Consider the following 1,557-nt stretch of genomic DNA (forward strand, 5'->3'; position numbering starts at 1 on the left):
GGAGCGCGTAGCTCGGGTTGCGGAAGAGGCGGCCGCCGAGGCGGAGGCGGAACAGTGGCATGAATGCTCGGAGGAAGATTTCTCCGATCTCGTCGCGCTTCAGATCCTGCGATTTGAGGGACTTGATAAGTCAGGGAATCGTATTCTTCGAATCGTTGGGAAATATTTCCCCGGTACTTCGCCTTCCACCCCTTTTTTTTTTTTTCGTTTTAGGGTTTTTTATTTTTCTTGATTTGGTTGTGTAATGGTCGTTTCTGCTACTGAATGGTACTTCAGATCCCATGGAAATACCCTATTGATTTTTCTGATAATTAAGCATATTTCGGTGGTGGAGTTTGCTCATGAGCATGCCCCAAGTTTGTTATGGTAATCTGAGTTTAGTTTGTCAAGTTTTTTTCTTTCTTAGAAGAAAATTTTAATATAAAGTTAAATTGCTGCGAATTTCTCGACATGATCAGAACTGCTTCCTTACAAGAGAAAGTGGTTTCATTGCATAACAATTTATTTGTCTCAATCTTCAGCTACTGTTGTTTCTGGGGAGCGCTTGAAGAGGTTTGTGTCCCATAAGCTAACGACTGAGCTGCCTGAAGGTCCATTCTGCATTTTGTACATGCACACAACTGTGCAAAATGAGAATAACCCTGGAATGTTTATCTTGTGGAGGATATATGAAGATCTACCTGTTGAGTATAAAGAAAGGCTTCGGGTTATTTATTTTCTTCATCCCGGCCTTCGATCTAGACTTGCAATCGCTACGCTTGGCCGCCTTTTCTTAAGTGGAGGGTAAGTTCTTCGATGAAACCACGCCTCTTCTCTTTTTTTATTTTTTAATAACTTTCCTGAGCTATTACAATTGGTGTTTTTAGGAAAGCTGTGTTGAAAATGATCATTATTGTAGTTTCCAATAAAGAACATAGTAATGATTGCTCATGAATCAAGATCTATTCTTCTGATTTGTCCACCTTAGGAGAATAGTTTGTGGAGTTTTTAACTTAAAAAATATATATATATATATGGGTAATTTCATTTCCCATAAGTTTATGTTGCTCTTCATGTTGGTTCACAATTTTAAAATCTCTCTGTTTTGGTCTAAAATACTTTTCAACTTACAAATTTGTTTTGAGGTTGATTGCCATCTCTTACAAAAGGTTCTTACAATTTTTTATTAATTTAGCATATGCAGCGCTCATGTGATGAGATTTCTCACATAAATTTGAGTGGTATGAAATATTATAATCAAAATACCCTCATTTATAGTTTTAGATTAGCATATAAGATAATAAATTTTTTGTAGATTGTTTCCTCTTAGCTTTTCGTATCCTGTGTTGGGGTTAGCATGTCTTCTGCAATCTATCCAATTGTTCAGAATCTTATTGTTCAGAATCTTAGGGGTATTAAGAGAAGAAGTGGTGCTCCTTAAGTGTTATTGTTTGTTTGGGAGGTGTGTGCACTGAATGAAGCGACAATATAGGAAGGAGGGGATAGAAGGAAGCTTCCAGAGCCATCTTCTTTACAAATTTTTAAATCTTGCTCAAACCCTTATTGTCTTATGGCTAC

The 1,557-nt window shown here is 37.1% G+C and overlaps 1 protein-coding gene across 1 annotated transcript in view; it reads left to right on the plus strand.

The window, feature by feature from the left end:
* Window positions 1–16: 16 nt before the first annotated feature.
* LOC110028173 (ganglioside-induced differentiation-associated protein 2-like) overlaps window positions 17–1,557 on the plus strand; it is a gene marked incomplete at its 5' end in the record, with an annotated part of 5,760 nt that continues 4,219 nt past the window's right edge. The window contains 2 exon segments of the mRNA XM_020729917.1: window positions 17–173; window positions 522–783. Of these exon segments, the coding sequence (XP_020585576.1) occupies window positions 17–173; window positions 522–783 (419 nt within the window).

The sequence above is a fragment of the Phalaenopsis equestris genome, unplaced genomic scaffold (assembly GCF_001263595.1).
Source record: "Phalaenopsis equestris unplaced genomic scaffold, ASM126359v1 Scaffold000499, whole genome shotgun sequence".
In the NCBI taxonomy this organism is placed as follows: Eukaryota; Viridiplantae; Streptophyta; class Magnoliopsida; order Asparagales; family Orchidaceae; genus Phalaenopsis; species Phalaenopsis equestris.